Source organism: Pan troglodytes, chromosome 20 (assembly GCF_028858775.2).
Source record: "Pan troglodytes isolate AG18354 chromosome 20, NHGRI_mPanTro3-v2.0_pri, whole genome shotgun sequence".
In the NCBI taxonomy this organism is placed as follows: domain Eukaryota; kingdom Metazoa; phylum Chordata; class Mammalia; order Primates; family Hominidae; genus Pan; species Pan troglodytes.
In genome coordinates, this window is record NC_072418.2 from 55,627,882 (window position 1) to 55,650,209 (window position 22,328).

Here is a 22,328-nt window from a genome sequence, read left to right on the forward strand (position 1 = left end):
TTTATTACACTTGTTAGATCTTTATTCATTATAGATTCTCCAATGATTTGCAATGGTTGTAGCGTTACTGAAGACTTTGTGACAATCATTACATTAGTCAAGTTTCCCTACACCATGAACTGCCTGATGGTGAATAAGTGTTGACTGCTTGCTAAAGGCTTTGCCACACTCATTACACTTGTAAGGTTTCTTTCCAGTGTGAAGTCCAGTATGTTGTTTCAGGTGTGAATCACTCCCAAAAGTCTTGTCACAAACCTTACATTTGTATGGTTTCTTTCCAGGATGAATTCTCCTATGTCTTTTAAGGTGTGATTTGCGACTGAAAACTTTGTCACATGTTTCACATTTGTAAAGTTTCTCTCCAGCATGAATTCTATGATGAAGTGAAAGTTGTGATTGTTGATTAAAAGCCTTCCCACATTCATTACACTTGTAAGGTTTCTCTGCAGTGTGAATTCTGGTATGTCTTGCCAGGTATGAATTACGCACGAAAGCCTTGTCACAAACCGTACATTTGTAAGATTTCTCTCCAGTATGAAGTCTACGATGGTATACAAGGGATGGCTTGTGACTGAAGGTCTTGCCACACTCATTACACTTGTAAGGTTTCTCACCACTATGAAGTCTACGATGGCAATGAAGGTATGACCTCTGACTGAAGGTCTTGCTGCACTCATTACACTTGTAAGGTTTCTCACCACTATGAACTCTGCGATGGCTTGCAAGGTATGACCTCAGACGGAAGGTCTTGCTGCACTCATTACACTTGTAAGGTTTCTCTCCACTATGAATTCTAGTATGTTTTGCCAGATAGGAATGACACGCGAAAGCCTTGTCACAAACCTTACATTTGTATGGTTTCTCTCCGGTGTGAATTATCTTATGTGTCTCAAGGGTTGATTCACAACTGAAAACCTTTTCACATTCTTCATATTTGTAAGGTTGCTCTCCAGTATGAATTGACTTATGAATTAAAAGATCTGAATTTTGACCAAAGGTCTTCCCACATTCATTACACTTGTAAGGTTTTCCTCCACTATGAATTCTAGTATGTCTTACCAGGTGTGAATTCCATGCGAAAGCCTTGTCACAAACCTTACATTTGTAAGATTTCTCTCCACCATGAAGCCTATGATGGCATACAAGGGATGACTTGTGACTGAAGGTCTTGCCACACTCATTACATTTGTAAGTTTTCTCTCCAGTGTGAATTCTTTTATGTCGAGCCAGCTGTGAATTCCACGTGAAAGCTGTGTCACAAACCTTACATTTGTATGGTTTCTCTCCAGTATGAATTCTCTTATGTGACTCAAGGGTTGATTTCCGACTGAAAACTTTGTCACATTCTTCACATTTGTAAGGTTTCTCTCCAGTATGAATTCTACGATGACGTGCAAGGTTTGATTGCTGATTAAAAGCTTTGTCACATTCATTACACTTGTAAGGTTTTTCTCCAGTATGAATTGCCTTATGAATTACAAGGGCTGAATTTTGACCAAAGATCTTGCCACACTCATTACACTTGTGAGATTTTACTCCAGTGTGAAGTCTACGATGGCATGTAAGGGATGATACCTGACTGAAGGACTTTCCACACTCATTACACTTGTAAGGTTTCTCTCCAGTGTGACATCTACGATGGCATGTAAGGTATTGCTTGTGATTGAAGAGCTTGCCACATACATCACATTTATATTGTTTGTCTCCTAAATGGGGTATCTGGTGTTTCCTTAACAGTGAGCTACAATTAAAGGCTTTGCCACTCTCATTACATTGGAAAGATTTTTCTCTCATGTGTACTTCCTGTTTTTGTGGGAGTAATGAAGAATTCAGGGGATTATTCCCATAGTTATTAGAAATATGGATTTGGGGCCTACGAGAACTTCTTTGGGATGTTGAAACCGAGGGAGCATCATTGGTAGACTTCTCAAATTGATTACCAATTTTACCTTTGATCTGAATTATGTGGAGTTCAGGCAGATGTGAATAAAAGCTTGATCCAAGCTGATCTTTAATAGGCTTTTTTCCAGCATGCCTGTGATCATGTTGGTCTGTGCTACCAGTCAACTTTTTTATTTTTGTCATGGGTGCTTCATGGCCATTTCTTTCATCTTCTTGACACTGAAACTCAATATCATGAATTTCTTTCTCAATTTCCTGGAAGCAAAAATCTCCAATGTGATAACTTTGATGTCTTTGCAATGTCCCTGCGTGGATCACTTCTGTATTGCCTTGCCCTGTTGACAAGACCTCCTTCATCATGCGTTTGGAAGAGATATCTACAAAATATAAACACCAATACGTTTCCAATTAAGTACAGATGGTAAATCATACTGAAGTGTGTAAATATGACACAAAAAACAATACTTATTTTGAACTTCCCAAATATCATCTTCAAAGTTTAGGAACACAAAAGGAGTAAGATTCTTTAATAAACAAGGGGCAATTACATGTCCTTCAAATCAATTCTATGAAAGTCTATTTCCTATGTCATCACAAAACACTGACAGGGCACAAACGTGTAAGCCTAAAGTAAGGAGTATTTTTCCACTGTGACCCTAAAGTGTATCACAATTTGCAAAAAACATATCACTGTCACATCAATGAAGAGAAAAATATATATTCTTCATATTTAAACCATATTTACTGTGTACAAATGCTAAAAAAAAAAAAAAAGAAACCCACACAATATACTATATTGGTAAATAATCCACAAACTCATGTAAGGATAACCAAAATCAATGGAAGTTCTATATTTTCAAACAAGTATAGCACCGAGAAGAGAAGATTACAAAAATTAACCAGGTGTGCTGGCCCGTGCCTGACAGTCACAGCAACTTGGGAGGCTGAGGCACAAGAATCACCTGAACCTGGGAGGCAGAGGTTGCGGTGAGGCAAGATTGCACCTCTGCACTCCAGCCTGGGTGACAAAGTGAGACTCCACCTCAAAAAAAAAAAAGCAAAAAAAAAGTTAATTCAATATTTTTCTCAATAAATGTCATAAAATTACCTATATCCACACAGGACAGGCACTTAATGACTTTTCAAAAAATTTTTGTATTTTTATTTTTTTGAGATGGAGTCTTGCACTCCAGCTTGGAGTGCCATGGCATGATCTCAGCTCACTGCAACCTCTGCCTCCTGGGTTGAAGTGATCCTCCTGCCTCAGCCTCCTGAGTACCTGGGGTTACAGGCATGCACCACTATGCCTGGGTAATTTTTGTGTTTTTAGTAGAGATGTGTGGGCAGAAAGCCACCTAGGTGCCAAGGCAAGAGTTCGAGGGCACGAGCTGTTCCAGTATAATAAAATATATAAAATAACAAGAGTTATACTAGATCTAGATCATAGACATGATTATATATGAATGTCATTAATCATTAGTTGGTAGCAATTACTCTTTATCCCAATATTATAATAATCCTCGCTCTATAATCATAACCTAGGAAAAGCCAGGCCATACAGAGATAGGAGCTGAGAGGACACAGTGAGGAGTGACCAGAAGACAAGAGTGCGAGCCTTCTGTTATGCCCAGACAGGGCCACCAGAGGACTCCTTGGTCTGGCAGTGATGCCAGCGTCTGGGAAGATGCCCGTTGCCAAGCGGACCATGGTCTAGCGGTAGCGTAAGTGTCAAGGAACAACACCCGCCACTCAGCAGACCGGGAAAGGGAGTTTCCCTTTCCCCGGGGGAGTTTAGAGAAGACTCTGCTCCTCCACCTCTTGTGGAGGGCCTGACATCAGTCAGGTCCACCTGCAGTTATCCGGAGGCCTAACCATCTCCCTGTGATGCTGTGCTTCAGTGGTCACGCTCCTAGTCCGCCTTCATGTTCCATCCTGTACACCTGGCTCTGCCTTCTAGATAACAGTAGCAAATTAGGGAAAGTACTAAAAGTGTCTGATATGCAGAAATAATGGCGTAAGCTATCTCTCTCTCTCCCTCTCTCTGCCTCGGCTGCCAGGAAGGGAAGGGCCCCCTGTCTAGTGGACAGGTGACCCACGTGACCTTACCTATCATTGGAGATGGCTCACACTCCTTACCCTGCCCCTTTGTCTTGTATCCAATAAATATCAGCGCAGCCTGGCATTCAGGGCCACTACCCATCTCTGCATCTTGCTGGTAGTGGTCCCCTGGGCCCAGCTGTCTTTTCTTTTATCTCTTTGTCTTGTGTATTTATTTCTACAGTCTCTCGTCTCCACATACAGAGAGCAAAACCCACCGACCCTGTGGGGCTGGTCCCTACAGAGATGGGGTTTCACCAGGTTGGCCAGGCTGGTCTCAAACTCCTGACCTCAAGTAATCCTCCCGCGTCAGCCTCCCAAAGTTCTGGGATTACAGGTGTGAGCCACTGTACCTGGTGGCACTTTGTGACATTAACGAGTGGAGTGTGTCAGTTATATTGCATACCACATACCAAAAAGCCATATGTAAAATTATAAAAATAAAATATTATAACCCATGATAAAAACCAGCAAGCAAATAAGTACATTTATACAGCTTGCAGAATTCTAAACAATTTCCTCTTAAGAAAAAAGCCACAACTTCTACTTAACCACTAGCACACAATATAAGAACTGAAATACATGTTAAGATCACTACCTTCTCACGTATGAGGTCAAGAAAATACACAGCATTTTAAGAAATAAGAATTGACTAATGGCTGGGCACGGTGGCTGACACCTGTAATCCCAGTACTTTGGGAGGTGGAGACATGTGGAGCACGAGGTCAGGAGTTCGAGAACAGCCTGGCCAACATGGGGAAACCCCATCTCTACTAAGAATACAAAAAAAACAGCTGGGTGTGGTGGCAGATGCCTGTAATCTCAGCTACTCTGGAGGCTGAAGCAAAAGAAGCATTTGAACCCAGGAGGCAAAGGTTACAGTGAGCCAAGATTGTGCCATTGCACTCCAGCCTGGGTGACAGGGCAAGACTCCATCTCAAATAAATAAATAAATAATTGACTAATAGTGTAGAAAAGTGCAATTATGATGTCACAACTACACTCATGTAACAGTCAGGCAATACAGCAATTTTACATTTGTGCATTCCCCAGAGTTATGTAGTTCACTATGCGTAAAATATAAAACATAGAATGTGTACTGGGAAAATTTATAAACTGAGATCAGAGAAAATATTGTATAAAACAAATTGCACAATAAGAACAAAAAATATGATGTATGTTCCCTGGCCCGAATGTTCACCTTGGCTAAAAGTCACTATCAGATTTCTTATTCTCCAACAGGGTGTTCCTGCTGATGGGGCCTTTTAGAGAATTTGGTCATGGGTGTTGACTAATTGTGAATAGGACTAGGGCTTTTAATTGTATTTTTTCTTTCTTTGTCTACTTTTGAGACAGAGTTTCACTCTTGTTGCCCAGGCTGGAGTGCAATAGTGTGATCTAGGTTCACCACAGTCTCTACCTCCCAGGTTCAAGCGATTCTCCTGCCTCAGCCACCCGAGTAGCTGGGATTACAGGCATGTGCAATCATGCCTGGCTAATTTTGTATTTTTAGTAGAGACGTGGTTTCTCCATGTTGGTCAGGCTGGTCTCAAACTCCCGGCCTCATGTGATTTGGCCGTCTCAGCCTCCCAAACTGCTGGGATTACAGGCGTAAGCCACCACGACTGGCCAGGACTACTGCTTTTATAAAAAGAGACAGTAAAGAGCTCATTGCCTGCTCCTCTTTCCCCCATGTCAGGACACTGCAGGAAGGTGGCTGGGCTAAACCACGAAGAATACTCTCACCAGGAGCCAATCTAGCTGACATCTTGTTCTTGGATTTCCCATTTTCCAGATTCATGAGAAATAAATTTCTATGTCTTAAGCTTTCAAGTTTCAGCTATTTCTTTTTTTTGTCTGTTTTTGAGACCGAGTCATGCTTCATCACCCAGGCTGGAGTGCAGTGGCACGATCCTCCTACCTAAAGAGATTCTCATGCCTCAGCCTCTTGAGTAGCTGGGACTACAGATAACATGCCACCATGCCTGGCTAATTTTTTTTTTGGAAACAGAGTCTCACTCTGTCACCCGGGCTGGAGTGCAGTGGCGCAATCATGGCTCACTGCAACATCCATCTCCCAGGTTCAAATGATTCTCCTATAGGTCTCAGCCTCACAAGAAGCTGGGATTACAGGTGCATACCAACACACCCAGCTAATTTTTGTATTTTTACCAGAGACGGGGTTTCACCATGTTGGCCAGGCTGGTCTTGAAATTCTGACCTCAGGTGATCCACCCATCTTCGCCTCCCAAATTTTTGGGATTATAGGCGTGAGCCATCACGCCCGTCCAATTTTTTTTAATTTAGTAGATTCAAGGTTTCATTATGTTTGCCCAGCTGCTCTCAAACTCCTGACCTCAAGCCATCTACCCACCTCAGCCTTTCAAAGTGCTGGAATTAGAGGCCTAAGCCACTGAAGCTGGCCAGTCTAAGCTATTTCTGACAGAACAGTGAAAAGAGTGAGATAGGAAAAGAGGCATCTCATCATCAACATCACTGAAGGCTGACAAATCTTATTAAACAAAGGAAGTTGAGTGTGTACTATAAAACTTATATGAAGCCATCTAATAGTATTCACTTGTTTTAAAAAGCAGGTGGACGAATCACCTGAGGTTGGGAGTTCGAGACCAGCCTGACCAATATGGAGAAACCCCATGTCTACTAAAATTACAAAAATTAGCCAGACTTGCACCAGGCATAATCCCAGCTACTTGGGACCCTGAGGCTGGACAATCACTTGAACCCAGGAAGTGGAGGTTGTGGTAAGCTGAGATTGAACCAATGTACTCCAGCCTGGGCAAGAAGAGAGAAACTCCATTTAAAAAAAAAAAAAAAGGCCAGACACAGTGGCTCAGGCCTGTAATCCCAGCTCTTTGGGAGGTACATCACTTGAGGTCAGGAGTTCAAGACAAGCCTGGCCAACATGGTGAAACCCCATCTCTACTAAAAATACAAAATTAGCCAGGCGTGGTGGTGCATGCCTGTAATCCCAGCTACTTGGGAGGCTGCAGAAGGAGAATCCCTTGAACCCGGGAGGTGGAGGTTGTGGTGAACTGAGATTGTGCCATTGCACTTAAACCTGGGCAACAGGAGCAAAACTCCATCTCAAAAAACAAACAAACAAAAACCAAAAACCAACCCTGGAGGCAAATTAACATTATTTCTCAAATAACAAAAGCAGGCCCGCGGTGTTCATGGACATGACCCCAGTTTGCACGTACGGTAAGTGAGGGACAAGACTTGATCCTGGGCATGAAGGATCCCACGACATGTTCTTAGGCACAATAGTCAGCCCAGGCAGGACAGGAAATGACCAGACACAGAAAATACAAGGAGAACAGAAAGAAGTACATCAAGGGGGATACAAGGGCTGAGCTGGGACACAAAGGCTGAGCTGCGCTGCTGACAGTGGTTCTAAAGCCATCCCTCATGGATCATGTGCTGAGTCATCATGCCCTGCACACACTGATTTAGGCAGCCTCCTATAATTTTGTCCAGTGGATGAATAAGGTCTTGACTTACTCAGTGAGAGTAGTGTTGGAGGGGAGGGGCTCACAGGGAAATTGGGGTGTTCACTATTACAAAGTCAATAGGCTGGAAAGAAACAGTATTTGCATCCAGATCAATGTATCATGTGAGTCAAGGCCAGGAAAGGAAGGGCAAGGGTGGAGAGCAGGAAGTAATGGGCATGTGGGAGGGAACTTTGTGCAAGCATGTCTGTGGGAATATAATTCCACTAGGATAGACCAAATCTTGAGCTTGGAAGAAAGTGGAACTAATTTAGCAAATGGTAAAATATTGACCCAAGGTTAAATATTCAAATTACAATATGGGCAAGGGACAAGAATGAAAGTGATCCAAAAAAGCAGCAGTATGGTGGCCTGAGGTGAAAGCAATTTTACATCTCTTAAATTAAATGCCTCTGATTTCTAGTTTCAAGCATATACTCAACAATAATCCCCTGTGTAGATTCCAGAAATGTGTACACAAAAAAAATAAGTAAACCCTATGAAGAGTACAGTAGAGCAATGTAGGAGACCATGGGGGTGAAGAAGGATGCTCTGGCTGAGTAGGTAGAGATGTGTTCGTGAAAACAGAGCCAGGCTGAGTGCAGTGGCTCACGTCTGTAATCTCAGCTCATTAGGAGGATGGATGGGTGGATCACAAGGTCAGGAGTTCGAGACCAGCCAGGCCAGCATGGTGAAACACTGTCTCTACTGAAAAAATATAAAATATTAGCCCGGCATGGTGGTGCATGTCTGTAATCCCAGCTACTCAGAAGGCTGAGGTAGGAGATTGCTTGAACCTGGGAGTGGAGGTTGCAGTGAGCTGAGATTGCACCACTGCACTCCAGCCTGGGTGACAGAGCAATACTCCATCTAAAAAAAAAAAAGAAGAAACTATAATAGAGATGTGGTTTCACCATGTTGGCCAGGCTGGTCTTGAACTCCTGACCTCAGGTGATTCACCCACCTCAGCCTTCCAAAGTGCTGGGATTACAGGCGTGTGCCACTGCACCCAGCCTGGCAATATTATTTATAATAGTAAAGAGAAGAAACCAACCCAGATGTCCATCGACAGATAAATATATGAACAAAATGTGGTATACACATACAATGGAATATTATTCAGCCTTAAAAACAAACTTGGATGGGTCCAGGGGCTGTGGCTCATGCCTGTAATCCCAGCACTTTGGGAATCCAAGGCAAGTGAATCACATCAGGCCAGGCTATCAAAATCAGCCTGGCCAACATGGCAAAACCGCCTTCTGTAATAGAACCACCAAAAATTACTCAGGTGTGGTGACACATGCCTGTAATCCCAGCCACTCAAGAGGCTGAGGCAGGAGAGTCACTTGAACCCAAAAGGTGGAGGTTGCAGTGAGCCAAGATCACGCCACTGCACTCAAGCCTGGGCAACAGAGTGAGACTCTGACTCAAAACAAACAAACAAACAAAAAACAGAACGTAGGAATGAACAAGTTGAAAGCCACTGTGTCTTAAGGAAATGACAGTAGGACTAAACAATGGAAACCTCATTCAACCTCACAAGCTCCCTCAATAATTTTGATGAAAACCGTATCTGTTACAGGGTTGATCCTATAACAAACTGAACATTAAGTTTTCCTGTTAAAAATGAACAATGACACACATTGGTGTGAAAAATGTGAAATGAACAAGAGTTCAGTCAAGAGCTTCATACATATGAGGCTGTGAGCCCAAATGACATCCTCGCTGGGAGGAATTTCAACACCACTGACTGCTGCTTAGAGAAGATGATCATTAGTTTATGGGATGAACATTGTCACAGTGCCAGTGAGAGACGCTTCTGTGATGCTCCTCAAAAACCAGAATGAGCTGGGCATGGTGGCTCACGCCTGTAATCCCAGCACTTTGGGAGGCCGAGGTGGGTGGATCACATAAGATGAGGAATGAGAGATGAGTCTGACCAACATAGAGAAACCCTGTCTCTACTGAAAATACAAAATTAGCTGGGTGTGGTGCACATGCCTGTAATCCCAGCTACCCAGGAGGCTGAGGCAGGAGAATTGCTTGAACCTGGGAGGCAGAGGTTATGGTGAGCCAAGATCATACCATTGCTCTCCAGCCTGGGCAACAAGAGCGAAGATCCATCTCAAAAAAAAAACAAAACAAAAAAGCAACCAAAAAAAAAAAAAAAAAAAACCATGTATGAGGCAAAATCACAAAAGAGAACACAAAACCAGGAAGAGCCAAGATAGACAAGAGCAGACTCCTCATGTCTGCGGGACATCATTTTCCTCACCCACAGCCTCCAGGTTCCTGTAGTTCTCCAACATCACTTCCCTGTACAAAGCCCTCTGCGAAGGGTTCAGGCATTTCCACTCTGCCAATGAGAATTCTATAGCCACATCCCTGAAAGTCAAGCGTCCCTAAAATGAAACACACATTTCAACAAAACATTATGGAGGATTGAGTTATCACCTTCACGGGAAATGAGAAAAGAGAAAATAAGTATTTGATCAAAGACTGTGTTCTGACAAAATGTTAAGGTATTTTGAATATTTTTTCCCTATAGTTGCATTTTATTGTACTTTTCTTTGAAAGATTTTAAGATGCCATAAGTCACTATGGAAGTCTCAATTTCATAGACAACATAAAAAGTATAAAAATAAAAAGGAAACACAGGGCCAGGCATGGTGGTTCACACCTGTAATCCTAACACTTCGGGAGGCCAAGGCGGGCAGATTATTTGATGTTAAGAGTTCGAGATCAGCCTGGCCAACATGGTGAAAACCTGTCTCTACTAAAAATATAAAAACTTGTCGGGCATGGTGGCAGGCACCTGTAATCCCAGCTACACAGGAGGCTGAGGCAGGAGAATCACTTGAACCTGGGAGATGGAAGCTACAGTGAGCCAAGATCGCACCACTGCACTCCATCCTGGGCAACAGACTGACACTCCATCTCAAAAAACAAAACAAAACAAAACAAAAAAAGCAATGCTGGGCGGTGACTGTCACCTGTAATCCCAGCACTTTGGGAGACCAAGGCAGGCAGATAATGTGGTCAAGAGATCGAGACCATCCTGGTCAACATGGCAAAACCACGTCTCTACTAAAAATACAAAAATTAGCTGGGTGTCATGGTGCAGGCCTGTACTCCCAGCTACTCAAGAGGCTGAGGCAGGAGGATTGCATGAATCCGAGAGGTGGAGGTTGCAGTGAGCCAAGATCACACCACTGCACTTTAGCCTGGCAACAGAGCAAGACTCCTTCTCAAAAACAAACAAACAAACACAGGGTTTTTTCTACAGACATGTCAGATATTACGTTCAACATACCAGGTGATATTAAGTCTCTAGATGAGCTAAGATACAAGCGGTGTTTCAGAGAGGACAAAATCCAACGGCTTTGAATGAAAAGTCTGAATCTCAAAACTGTCATGATTGCTCAGGCACAGTGGCTCATGCCTGTAATTCCAGCACTTTGAGAGGTCGAGGCAGGTGGATCACGAGGTCAGGAGTTCGAGACCAGCTTGGGAACATGCTGAAACCCCTTCTCTACTAAAAATACAAAAATTAGCTGGGAGTGATGGTGGGTGCCTGTAATCCCCAATACTTGGGAGGCTGAGGCTGGAGAATTGCTTGAAACTGGGAGGTGGAGGATGCTGTTTGCCAATATCATGCCACTGCACTTCACCTGGGTGACAGAGCAATACTCTGTCTCCAAAAAAAAAAAAACAAAAACCAAAAACTGTCATGATGACAGCAATAGCCATGACTAACATTTTTGAATGCTTCCCAAGTGCTATACACTGTTCTAAGTGTTTCCCATGTCTTAAGCCATAAAATAACATACTGTCTCATGAAGAATGGTCTGTACTTGGAGACAAGTGCATCACACATACTAGGAAAATTACCACAAATCAAATAGCTAAAAATGTCAACACAAGCACTGAATCCAGATGTCTGGGATTCACATTTGAATATAAACGCTGAAGTAACAGATACAGCTTTAAACTAACTGACACGGGTTTATCTAGTGCAGAGAATGTGATAAAGGTCCCAGGGTGAGAACATGGAGCATCCTACAAGGTCGCTGAATGGACACACACAGGCATACATATAATCCTTCCCAATACTTCTTACTTTTTTTTTTTTTGAGATGGAGTCTCACTCTATTGCACAGGCTGGAGTGCAGTGGCAGAACCTCAGCTCACTGCAACCTCGGCCACCCAGGTTCAAGCAATTCTCTTGCCTCAGCCTCCCCAGGAGCTGGGATTTGAGGCACCTGCCACTGCGTCCATCTAATTTTTGTATATTTAGCAGAGACAGGGTTTCACCATCTTAGCCAGGCTGGTCTCGAACTCCTGACATTGTGATCTACCTGCCTCAGCCTTCCAAATGAAAAATAGTTAAAATCATTACAATTATTATAAAAAATAAAACTTATTGCAAATGAAAAATACTTAAAATAATTACAATTATTATAAAAAATAACTTATTGCAAATGTTGTGTTTTCTACATAAACCATGGGCTTATCCACCCACGTATTCATGCACACACATCACATCATGCCGTTACACGCGTGGTGGCCCACCTGTAAACCTAGCTACTGGAGAGGCTGAGGCAACAGAATCACTGTCATCTGGGAGTCAGAGGCTACAGTGAAACCAAATCACACCACTGCACTCCTGCCTGGACCACAGAGACTCAACTCAAAACAAATTAAAAAATAAAGTAAAATCAATGATGTAAGAAAGCATCCTGTACCACTGATGCCTATCTCCACTTTCCACTCCATCCCAAGTCATTAAAAGTGTAGAGTTTGGCTAAGCGTGGTGGCTCAGGCCTGTAATCCCAGCACTATGGGAGGCTGAGGTGGATGAATCACAAGGTCAGGAATACAAAAAATTAAACAGGCGAGGCAGCAAATGCCTGTAATCCCAGATACTCGGGAGGCTGAGGCAAAAGAACTGCTTAAAGCCAGAAGGCAGAGGGGCAGGGAGCTGAGATCCCACCACTGCAATCCAACCTGGGCAACGGAGCGAGACTCCATCTCTAAAAAGTGCAGAGTCCAGCTGGGCTGGCTGTCTCCCATCTGGAATGCCAGCAATTTGGGAGGCCAAGGTGGGAGGATCACTGGAGGCCAGGATATCAAGGCTATAGTGAGCTATGATTGCACCACTGCACTCCAGCCTGGACAACAAAATAAAAATACAATATAAAAAATAAGGCCGGACACAGTAGTGCACATCTTTAATCCCAGCACTTTGGGAGTCCAAGACAGGCAGATCATGAGGTCAGGAGTTCGAGACCAGCCTAACCAACACGGTGAAACCCCCGTCTCAAATGAAAATACAAAAATTAGCTGGGTGTGGTGGTGCGTCCTGTAGTCCCAGCAACTCAGGAGGCTGAGGCAGAAGAATTGCTTGAAACTGGGAGATGGAGGTAGCAGTGAGCCGAGATCATTCCATTGCACTCCACCTTTGGGGACTGAGCGAGACTCCATCTTAAAATAAGTAAATAAATAGATAGATACATACATATATACATACATACGGTGACCCATGCCTATCATTCAGGCTCTTTGGGAGGCTAAAGCAGGGATTAGTTGAGCCCAGGAGTTTGAGGCTGCTGTAAACTCTGAATTGTACCATTGTACTCCAGAACTAAGCCACAGAGCGACACCTTCTCTCTCTCTCTCTCTTTTCTTTTGAGACAGAGTCTCACTCTGTCTCCCAGGCTGGAGTGCAGTGGCACAATTTCGGCATACAGTAACCTCCACATCCTGGGTTTAAGTGATTCTCCTGCCTCAGCCTCCTGAGTAGATGAGATTACAGGCATGCACCACCACCCCAAGCTAATTTCTGTACTTTTAGTAGAGGTGCAGTTTCACCATGTTGGCCAGGCTGGTCTCGAACTCTTGACCTCAAGTGGTCTTCCTGCCTCAGCCTCGCAAATTCCTGGTATTACAGGTGTGAGCACCTGGACCAACATCCTTTCTCTTAAAAAAAAAAAAAGTTTGGAATCACAGACATCTTGATCTACTAGTGTGGCTTCAATTGCATTACCAAATCAGATACAAAATACCTCCCCTTATTAGTCTCCTTTTCCAGAATTTACTAGATATCTGTGTACACTAACATATGTATTTCATATGTAGTTTCTCTGATCCGGTCCACAAAGAGCTGACATCCAGATGTGGCCCCTGAACAATCCAGGCTGCCCAGCAGCACTGACATCAATGGGCCCACACCCCATGTTTATCCATGTCTGGGTGTGAGCCCTTCCCAGGACCATGCCCAGTGGAGCTTCTTCCCAAGTTCACATCACTGGGTCACAGGAGATGGAATCTCGGAGCAGCTGAGAGGAACTAAGGGCAGGCATGGTTGAGTGTGAGTGAACGTGTCAGGCAAAATTCTTCAAACTCAGAAAAGACTGGCTGCTACAATACCTGGCATTTCAGAAAGGAAAGAGATTAATCCACAGAGGAATATCACTTCACCTGAGGAAGAGCCATGCCTGGCTCCTTTCCTTTCCTCTTCTGAGCTGCTTCCTCACATAACATGAGTCTTTAGAATCAATCCTGCATGTGAAAAAAAATGAGACTTCATGTTAGAAATGACTCACTCCCATCCTGTGACAAAACCACATGAACAGGGGAGACCTCACCCAGAAGAAAGAAGTCCCCCACCGCCCACTGCACCAGAGATCATGCAGAGATAAGAAAGTCCCACAGGAAGACCTATAAGTGTGTTTGACCCCGGTCTTCAGATCTCGCCCCCCTCCTGGAGAAGCCACCACACACGGGGCAGCAGTGGGGAGCTGGGCTGGACTGATCTCCCCTTCAGGGCACAGACCCATCCTTCATCAATCCCCATCCAGAGGACAGCCCCTCACCTCTCTGTGGATCACAGGCTGAGCTCAGCCCTCAGAAATGCAGGACAAAGATGCTCAATGCTGCACACAGATGACAAGCACCTGGGCCACTGCAGGTATTACTGAGGGTGGGTTCCATCCCGTCAGAATAAGAATCCCTGCTAAAGCAGCACAAAAGCTCTATTTGAAAAATGCCTCTAGACTCTAACGTGAAACCAGGGTTGAGCTCCACTCAGAGAGGGTGAGCCCAGCACAGCCCCACGTTCTGGCTCTGCCCTCCCCTTGGGGCCTTGTTCTCACCAGCATCCAGAGAGTGGATGACAAAGGCACAAAAATAATCACACAGAACAGGCAACGTGGACCAGAGGTGGGGTGAATGATGGGCTGTGTGAAAGGAAATAAATCTTCGAGCCCCAAATCACTAAGCAAAAGGGAAAAGTCAAGCTGGGAACTGCTTAGTGAGCCAGACTCCCCTTCTATTCAAAGTCACCCCTCTGCTCCCTGACATAGATGCATGTCTGAGTGCCTCCTTCGAAAGACTAATCAGAAACTCAAAAGAAGGACCCAGCACAGTGGCTCAGGACTGTAATCCCAGCACTGTGGGATTACACAGGCAGATCACTTGGGGTCAAGAGGTGGACACCAGCCAGCCAACATGGTGAAACCACATCTCTACTAAAAATACAAAACTGATCCGGGCATCTACTTGGGAAGCTCAGGCAGGAGAATCACTTGAACCCAGGAGGCAGAGGTTGCGGTGAGCCAAGACTGTGCCACTGCACTCCAGCCTGGGTGACAAAAGGAGACTTCATCTCAAAAAAAAAGGAAACTCAAAAGATTGCAACCGTTTGTGCCACATTTCTCTGTGACCTGGAAGCCCACTCCGTGCTTCAAGTCTTCCTGCCTTTGTTTAAAGTTCTCCCACCTTCCCAGACCAAACCAATGTACTTCTTACATATATTGATTGATGTCTCATGTCTCCATAAAATGTATAAAATTAAACTCTGCCCCAACCACCTTGGGCAAAATAAACTTTCTAAATTAACTGAGATCTCTGTAAGATTTTCTGGTTTCACAGCCGCAGTGTCGAATGAGGGCTGTGGGAGATCACAAAGGAAACCCGGAGAAGATGATATCAGAAGAAGGACCTAGGAAAGAAAGGCTGCTTGTCACTTGCAGCCGAGGGGAAGAGCATCCTAGAGAGAGGGACAGCTCAAGTGAGGGCCCTGAGACAGGAGCAACCTCAGCCCCAGGAAGAGGAAAGCGACCCATGGGGCTGGAACAGTGGAAGAGAGGAGGGCACAGGTAGGAGATGAGGTCAGAGAGGTCCTGGGGGCACAGACCCATAGGGACATGGTCTTCAAACATTTTTCTCCCACAACCTTAAAGAATTTTGAAAGTCGACTGTGATCCCAGCTACTCGGGAGTCTGAGGAAGGAGAATCCCTTGATCCCAGGAGTCAGAGGTTGCAGTGAGCTGATATTATGGCATTGCACTCCAGCCTCAGCCATAAGAGTGAAAATTCCTCTCAAAAAAACAAACAAACAAAAATTGGAAGTGATGTATCTTCTCACTCTTTTCATGTATACATCTAAGTTTCTCTTTATATTATAAATTACAACACTTACTAATAAAGTAATTTATTTCCCAAATTTAAAATACATGCTGTCAAGTTTGGCTGTTTCCGGAAGTACATAGTCACCCTCATCTGAGATGTGCAGACTGCAAGGGAATGTGTTTGGGGATTTAGGAAGTCACTTATGGACACCTGAAGGTGGGGATGCCTGTTTGATGACCCAGGAGACAGCTGAGGAGACAAGTGGACACATGATTGTAGAGCTCAGGTGCGAGGCCTGCAGGGGACATGGAGTCGTGTAGGTGGGTTAAAGCTGTGAGATGATACGGTTCAAGGTGATTTGAGTCTAATCCCCTGTTTTTGCTCATCTTGTGCTTTTTTTTTTTTTTAAATATTTGGAGAACTGGAATTCATTTAAAATTCGAGTTAAAACTGGGCACTACCCTCTCCCAGAAGAAAAGCCACACACTGTATTTTGTCAGTCATTTCAGGGGTCAGTGCCACTGACTGAGCTTTTCCGGTCTTATTCCTCACCTCTATGTTACACGTGGGCTCACTGAGGCTCACAGCGGGAGACATTTCACCAAGTTATTCTGAGAAGCTCTGAGGTGAGGAGGAAGGACGTGTGGCTGATTCCCATGTGATGGCCTGAAACGGCCAATAGGCTGCCTTGGTCTTCCTCCTCTAGAAAATTCCAAGACCAGCCAGGAGTGGTGACTCACCCTTGTAATCCCAGCACTTTGGGTAGTTGAGGCAGGCCAATCACTGGAGCCGAGAAGTTTGAGACCAACATGGGCAACATACAAACCCCATCTCTATCAAAAATACAAAAAATTAGCCAGGCATCATGGCATGCATCTGTGGTCCCAGCTACCTGGGAGGCTGACGCAAGATCACTTGAGCCTGGGAGGCAGAGGTTGCAATGATCCAAGATTGTTCCACTGCATTCCAGCCTAGGTGATAGGGTGACACTCTATCTTAAAAAAAAAAAAACAGCGGTCAGGCAAGGTGGCTCACACCTGTAATCTCAACACTTTGGGAGGCCGAAGTGGGTGGATCACAAGGCCAGGAGCTCGAGACCAACCTGGCCAATATGGCAACATCCCGTCTCTACTAAAAACACACAAATTAGCCAGGCGTAGGGGTGTATGCCTGTAATCCCAGCTACTCAGGAGGCTGAGGCAGGAGAATCGCTTGACCCCGGGAGGCGGAGGTTGCAGTGAGACGAGATCGTGCCACTGCACTCCAGCCTGGGTGACAGAGAGTCTCAATAAATAAATATATATATCTAAACATTAGCCAGGCCTCGTGGGGCGTGCCTGTGGTCCCAGCTACTCCGGAGGCTGAGGTGGGAAAATCACTTGAGCCCAGGAGGTTGCCGCTGCACTGAGCTGTGATCCTGCCACTGCACTCCAGCCTGGACAGCAGTAAGAGTGTCTCAAAAAAATAAAAATTAAAGGCTGGACGCAGCCGCTCATGCCTGTAATCCCAGCACCTTGGGAAGCTGAGGCGGGAGGATCACCTGAGGTCAGGAGTTCAAGACCAGCCTGACCAAGATGGAGAAACCCCGTTTCTACTGAAAATACAAAATTAGCCGGCCATGGTGGTGCGTGCCTGTAATCATAACTACTCAGGAGGCTGAGGCAGGAGAATCACTTGAACCCCAGAGGCGAAGTTTGTGGTGAGCCAAGATCACGCCATTGCACTTCAGCCTGGGCAACAAGAGCAAAACTGCATCCAAAAAAAAAACCGACAACAGCAAAAATAAGTAAATTTAAAGTAAAATTAAAAAATAACAACTAATGAGGCCCAGTGTGATGGCTCACGCCTGTAATCCCAACACTTTGTGAGGCCGAGGCGGGTGGATTACGAGGTCATGAATTCAAGACCAGCCTGGCCAAGATGGTGAAACCCTGTCTCTACTAAAAATACAAAAATCGACAGGACAGGTGTGGTGGCGGCTGCCTGTAATCCCAGCTGCTCGGGAGGCTGAGACAGAGCATTGCTTGAACCCGAGAGCCGGAGGTTGCAGTGAGTAAAGATCGCTCCACTGCACTCCAGCCTGCATGACAGAGAAAGACTCCATCTCAAAAATAAAAAATAAATAAATAAATAATCACACAAAAAAAACAACTAAACTAATGAAGAGAGGAACTAGAAAAAAAAATTACAAAAAGAGAACAAAAGCACTTTTAATACTCCTTTCATCACGTTCCATATAGTAACAGAGTCAGTCACTTCTTACCCTACTTCTCTCCCCCACTCCCGACCCCAGCCATGAAAAGGGAGGAGGGTGATCCACAACTAATGAGTCAAGTCACTGTCCTCTGGCTGAAGAGGGGTTGCAGAGGGAAGCTGCCTCTGATGCCATCATTATAAAATGCACCACACTTAGACACAGGAGTTTGGCAACTCTCATTCTCATCTGTATAATTTAAACTAATTTTAAATTTGTTACCTTATAAACAGAGAAAGCAACATGTCATCACTTCATCATCACATCCAATCAACTCACCGCTCATCTGCACCCAGTGTCCCCCTTCGTCTTCATTACTGTTCCCCTCCATTATTCTTTTGTTTGTTTGTTTGTTTTGAGACCGAGTCTCACTCTGTCACCCAGGCTGGAGTGCAGTGGCGCGATCTCGGCTCACTGCAAGCTCCGCCTCCTGGGTTCATGTCATTCTCCTGCCTCAGCCTCCCAAGCAGCCGGGACTACAGGCACCCGCCACCACGTCCAGCTAATTTTTAGTTTTTTTAGTAGAGACAGGGTTTCACCGTGTTAGCCAGGATGGTCTCAATCTCCTGACCTAGTGATCCGCCCGCCTCGGCCTCCCAAAGTGCTGGGATTACAAGCGTGAGCCACTGCACCCGGCCTCCCTTCGTCATTCTATACATAGCTCTTTCTCACCTTCTCTCTCCATCTGTTTCTTTTCTGCATTTCCCCCTGGACTTCTGCTCATTTTATGCCCCTCTCCTGTTTTGCTCCATTCTTTTTTGTTTTTTGTTTGTTTGGTTTTTTTTTTAGACGGAGTTTCGCTCTTGTTGCCCACGCTGAAGTACAATGGTGCGATGTCAGCTCACCACAACCTCTGCCTCCCGGGTTCAAGTGATTCTTCTGCCTCAGCCTCCTAATCCAAAATTAGCAGGGTGTGGTGGCGCATGCCAGTAATCCCAGCTACTCGGGGGAAGTATCACAAGAGAATCGCTTCAACCCTAAAGGCAGAGATAGTCATTAGCCAAGATCGTGCCAGTGCACTCCAGCTTGGGCAAAAAGAGCAAAACTCCACCTCAAAAAATAATAATAATAATAATTAGTAGGTAGGCCTGGCATGGCGGCTCATCCCTGTAATCCCAGTACTTTGCAAAGCCAAGACAGGAGGAAACTTTGAGCCCAGGATCTTGAGACCAGCCTGAGAAACATACTGAAACCCTGTTTCTACAAAAAAACAAACAAACAAAGAAAAAAAACAACTAGCTGGGCTTGGTGTCTCACACCTGTGGTCTCAGCTACTAGAGAGACTGAGGAAGGAGGATCGCTTGAGCCTAGGAGGTCGAGGCTGCAGTTAGAGTAGATAACGCTATTGTAATCCAGCCTGGGTGATAGAGCCAGACCCTGTCTCAAAATATAAACTAAGTAATAAATTAAAAGTATTATGTAATAAGAGAAAGTGATTTTTTTTCCCCCACATCACTGTCCCACTTCCTACCCCACCCTGGGAAAAGGGAAGAGACTGACTCACAACTGAATAACTGGGATTCCAACTGGAAGCTAACCTCTGATACCAAGATTTATAGAATGTACATGTCTCATAGACAGGAGTTTTAAAATTCTAAATCTCATCTGTATAACTTAAACAAGGTATTAGATGATATACGCAGAAGTCAACATGTCACAACTAATCATATCCAATGAACTCACCCACTTATCTGTACCCAAAGTCCCCCACCCTTTTTTTCTTTTGAGACAGGGTCTTGCTCTTTTGACCAGGCTGGAGTACAGTGGCATGATCTCTGCTCACAGCAGCCTGGAGCTCCTGGGCTCAAGTGATCCTCCAGCCTCCGCCTACAGAATAGCTGCAATTACAGCTGCACACTATCATGCCCCGTTAATTTTTTCTTTCTTTTTGAAAGAGATGGGGTATTTTGCCTAGGCTGGTCTTGAACTCCTGGACTCAAGCAATCCCTCTGCCTCAGTCTCCTAAAGTGCTGGGATTACAGGCATGAGCCACTGCGCCCGGCCCCTCTTTCTTCATTACTGTGCTTCCCTCCCTAATTCTGTACATATCTCTCATTCTCCCCTTCTCTCTCTAGCTCTTGGTTTCTTTTCTTTTTCCCTGGGATTGTGCTCCTCATTTTGTACCCCTCTCCTCTCCTGCTATTTATCCCCTTCTTCCCTCTGTTACTCCTCTTCCACCTCTTCTGCTCCATCCTCACAACTTATTTAACCTTTTTTTTTTTTTTTTTTTTTTTTGAGACGGAGTTTCACTCTTGTTGCGCAGGCTGGAGTGCACCGGTGCGATCTTGGCTCTCACCGCAACCTCCGCCTCCTAGGTTCAAAGGATTCTCCTGCCTCAGCCTCCCTAGTAGCTGGGATTACAGGCATGTGCAACCGCTCCCAGCTAATTTTATATTTTTAATAGAGACGGGGTTTCTCCCTGTTGATCAGGCTGGTCTCGAACTCCGGACCTCAGGTGATCCGCCCGCCTCGGCCTCCCAAAATGCTGGGATTACAGGCATGACCCACAGCGCCCGGTCCTTATTTAACCTCTTGTTGTTCCTTCTCCCCAATCTTTCAATCGTCCTCAATGTCTATATATTACAGCCTCTTCTCTTATCTCTCCGTCTCCTCTGCTCTCCCTATTAAATTCTCTCTTCCCTGTTACACCCCTCTGTCCCCACTCTCCAGCACCCCAGATCCCCAGGTGTCCTCCCTGCTGTGCTTCTCCATCTGTTCTTGTCACCAGCACCACTCTGCTCTGTCTGCCCTGGCTCCAAATCCCTCCTCCTCTCCCTCACTCTGGTGAGCCTCCCTCTTTGCTGCCCCTCTCCCTATCTTGCTGTCCTTCATCTTTCTGTACATCTAGCTTTTCTCTACATTTCTCCAGTTGCTTTTCTCCTCCCGCTTTCTTAGTTTTTTTTCTTTCACTTTTGCTGTCTCTTGGCAAATCCCTAACCCATCCTCTACTCTGCCATCTGTTATGGGCCTTTCTCATTCTTCTTTTCTCTGTCTCTGGTTTTCTACTGCTCTCTCAGTCCCTCTGTCTATCTCCTGATCCCTTTGGCCCAGGCGGGTTTGGAGTAATCACAGGCGGGTTTGGAGTAAGACGCCTGCATCCCGTAGAAGCGCATTTTCCAGGGGGTGGAGCTGGACAGGAAAGAACACCTGGTATCATAGGACAAGCCCCTGCGACCCCCCCAACGCTGGCTCAGGGGAAGCGAAGACTTGGGGAGCAGCAGGGCCCGGCACCAGGAGGGACGTGGTGGGCGACGGCACCCTAAGACAAAGGTGGGACCTGCAGGATCCCAGGACCAGGCAGAGGACGCAGCCTCCCCGGGGCTGGGGCCGGGGCGCTGCGCTCCAGGTGCCAACTGGGGCGAGGCTGGGAGGCGCCCAGGGCAGGAATCCACCTAGCGGGTGAGGACTTTAAAAAGCACCGGGCGGGAATAGTCAGAAAAATGTTTTGAGCAGGAAAAATACACGATAATAAGTGTATACATTGCCCTATAGCAGAAAGACCGGGGACTGGACCAGCCTCCGAGCGACTTCAAACCCCAAAGGAAGCAACTTCCGGACTCTTACCGGGACGTCTCAATTTGCTCTGGGTGAAGGAAGACAGGCGAGAATTTCCAGGTCCGTGGGGATCCCACATCCCAGGGGCAGAAGCGCCGGGGACGTGGGAAGTGCAGACTTAATCCAAGGCAGAGCGAAACTCACGCGCCGTGGTAGGACCTTAACTCCACGCGATCCGCTTCCGGGTTTGCGCGCGCAGGACAGAAGCCAGGCCCGGGCAGGTTGGCTGGACCTGGGTGGGGTAGGGGCGGGGCGCAAGGCGGAGAGACCTTGCCCTTTAGAACCGGCAGAGGGCGGGGCCGGGGCGGGGCCGGGGCGGGACCTGTGCTTCTCAGCCTCGCACTCAGCGCCTCTGTTTTTCGAGTTTTTGGAGGCGACAGCGGCCAGGAAGGCTGAGGCATGATTCAAAAGCCCTGGAATTGTCTGGAACGGGAATGCAAACTAGAATGTGAAATGCAAAGCCCTGCCGGGGCGGAACATACGATTTCATGCTGATGGCCCACAGAACAGAACAGAAATCCTCTCCCTTTCTATTCTCCATTCACTCAGGAGGGAGAGTCCACCCCGTGCTCAGCTTCAGAGACTTCCCCAGGGCCTCC

General features: G+C 45.7%; 1 protein-coding gene across 6 annotated transcripts; it reads right to left on the reverse strand.

Annotated features, from left to right (window-relative positions):
* Positions 1-21,973, reverse strand: ZNF600 (zinc finger protein 600). 6 transcript variants are annotated; one of them, XM_063802218.1, is made up of 6 exons: positions 21,739-21,966; positions 18,847-19,151; positions 15,745-16,911; positions 13,989-14,069; positions 9,784-9,910; positions 1-2,279 (listed from the first exon to the last, which is right to left on the reverse strand). In XM_063802218.1, exons 4-6 carry the CDS (start codon positions 14,049-14,051, stop codon positions 94-96), a joined length of 2,376 nt encoding a protein of 791 aa, XP_063658288.1. In that variant the 5' UTR covers positions 14,052-14,069; positions 15,745-16,911; positions 18,847-19,151; positions 21,739-21,966; the 3' UTR covers positions 1-93. The 6 variants fall into 6 exon arrangements, with proteins under 6 accessions (XP_063658288.1, XP_063658287.1, XP_054528710.1 ...); XM_063802217.1 differs by lacking the exon at positions 18,847-19,151 and having other exon boundaries at positions 15,745-16,215; XM_054672735.2 differs by lacking the exon at positions 18,847-19,151 and having other exon boundaries at positions 14,384-16,215.
* Positions 21,974-22,328: the final 355 nt, after the last annotated feature.

Coding starts and splice junctions, on each gene's coding strand:
- ZNF600 (XM_016934304.4), bottom strand. CDS start 14,051: ATGTTATGTGAGGAAGCAGCTCAGAAGAGGAAAGGAAAGGAGCCAGGC. Junction 9,911..13,988: donor CAGGCATGGCTCTTCCTCAG/GTGAAGTGATAT, acceptor GTTTCATTTTAG/GGACGCTTGACTTTCAGGGA. Junction 2,280..9,783: donor CAGGAACCTGGAGGCTGTGG/GTGAGGAAAATG, acceptor TATATTTTGTAG/ATATCTCTTCCAAACGCATG.